Source organism: Protobothrops mucrosquamatus, unplaced genomic scaffold (assembly GCF_001527695.2).
Source record: "Protobothrops mucrosquamatus isolate PMUCROS unplaced genomic scaffold, P.Mucros_1.0 scaffold4094, whole genome shotgun sequence".
Taxonomy (NCBI): domain Eukaryota; kingdom Metazoa; phylum Chordata; class Lepidosauria; order Squamata; family Viperidae; genus Protobothrops; species Protobothrops mucrosquamatus.
In genome coordinates, this window is record NW_015390024.1 from 1 (window position 1) to 1915 (window position 1915).

The 1915-nt window shown below is 43.5% G+C and overlaps 1 protein-coding gene across 1 annotated transcript in view; it reads right to left on the minus strand.

Annotated features, from left to right (window-relative positions):
• Positions 1 to 923: 923 nt before the first annotated feature.
• The window catches only part of LOC107298568 (visual pigment-like receptor peropsin), a 9343-nt gene continuing 8351 nt past the window's right edge, over positions 924 to 1915 (minus strand). The window contains exon 5 of the mRNA XM_015827944.1: positions 924 to 1106. Within this exon, the coding sequence (XP_015683430.1) occupies positions 924 to 1106 (183 nt within the window). The remainder of the gene's footprint in view (positions 1107 to 1915) is intronic.

Consider the following 1915-nt stretch of genomic DNA (forward strand, 5'->3'; position numbering starts at 1 on the left):
TCATCTAGTCCAACCCCCTGCTCAGGCAGGAAACCCTATACCATTTCAGACAAATGGCTGTCCAGTCTCTTCTTTAAAACTTCCAGTGTTGGAGCATTCACCACTTCTGGAGGCAGGTTGTTCCACTGGTTAATTGTTCTAACTGTCAGGAAGTTTCTCCTTAGTTCTAGGTTGCTTCTCTCCTTGATTAGTTTCCATCCGTTGCTTCTTGCCCTGCCTTCAGGCGCTTTGGAGAATAGCTTGACTCCCTCTTCTTTGTGGCAGCCCCTGAGATATTGGAATACTGCTATCATGTCACCCCCAGTCCTTCTCTTCATTAAACTAGACATACCCAATTCCAGCAGCCTTTCCTTATAGGCTTCTTCCTCTGGACCTAATCCATACTAACTTCTGGGGCAGTGGGCAAGTACTTTCTTCCCTTGCTTTTATCACAGATAGTTTGTTTGAAAATGGCAGGCAGAAAAAGGAGAACAGCAATAGGCCACTGGCTTGGCAATTGGACAACAATGGCAATTCGTGGGAACTTTGTTAAAAATGTGTAATCCTCACCATCAACAAAGAATGCTTAAAATGTGTAATTTTTATAGTTAACTAATTTGTTGATAGGCGTTTATTAGCAGATTTTAATCATTTGCATGAAATGTTATATTAGTCACCAGCTAAGTCTACATAGTGTATGGTGCTGGAGGAAAGGGAATTAATTGCAAGTAGTGAGATAAATGCAAAATTATAATCAATACACAATTACAATCAATGATAAAATTCTATCTTAATACCATAGAGTTACAAAGAAATCCTATTCCAGTTCAAACTTTCTAACCACACTGGTTTCCTTATCTTTAAAAATATTGCATTCTTCAGGACTACATAAAACTCATGTCTCCCTCTTCCATCATGCCCACCCCATCTTGCAATAGAGCCACTTACTTTTTGTTTGCAATCACATAAATGCAGGGATTATAGAAGGTAGATGACTTTGCAAACAATGGGGCTATGATTGCCATGGTGGGGGGAATTTTTTTGGGGTCTCCAAATGCAGACCATAAACACACAATAGAATATGGAGACCAAGCCAGCAGAAACATCAAAATCATGACAACAGACATCTGTAAACAAAAACAAAAATGTTGTAACTCCTTAATATTTGTGTTAACTCTTGTCTTAAGTATCGGTTTGTTTTCTTCCTCGAACTTGCATTCTGCCTAGTCATTCTTTTTTCTACGTCCTCCAGATACACTGTATTATAGCACTCCTAATAGAAGCAGAAGTTATAATCTGTGCTGATTAAGAATGTATGTTGTAGAGCAGCGGTTCTCAACCTATGGGTCGCGACGCCATTTGGGGTCGATTGACCATTTCACGGGGGTCGCAAAGCAAGGCTGTCCGCCATTTTTTCCTCTTTTCCGGCGGGTGCCTTACCTCCCTTGGGCTGGGCCAGCTGGTGGTCGGCCTGCTCCGTCTCTGCCGCTTGCCAGCTACGCCTCGGCCGGTGCAGGGGGCGGAACCACGCATGTGTGGCGCTCCCGGGCAGGGAAAGTCCTTGACTTATGACCAGTTGGGTAGTCCTCAACTTACGACCAGTTTAGTCCTCGACTTATGACCGGTTTGTCCTCGACTTACGACCAATTTAGTCCTTGACTTACGACCGGTTGGGGGTCGCGGCATTAAAAAGGTTGAGAACCACTGTTGTAGAGAATTTCCATATGGCCTCATATGTCAATTTGCAGGCCACCTCAGGTTACACAAGCTTTGACTTAAGTAATTCTAAATGTTATCCAAGGACACACAAAAATTACAGCCACCATTTCTTGATGGAACAAAGCGGGTGGAGAGGGAGGAGCTAGTTCTGCTACAAGATCATACAATCCTCTGCCCACAAGATTTATTCCCCCCCTCTCTCTCCCCCCCTCCCTCC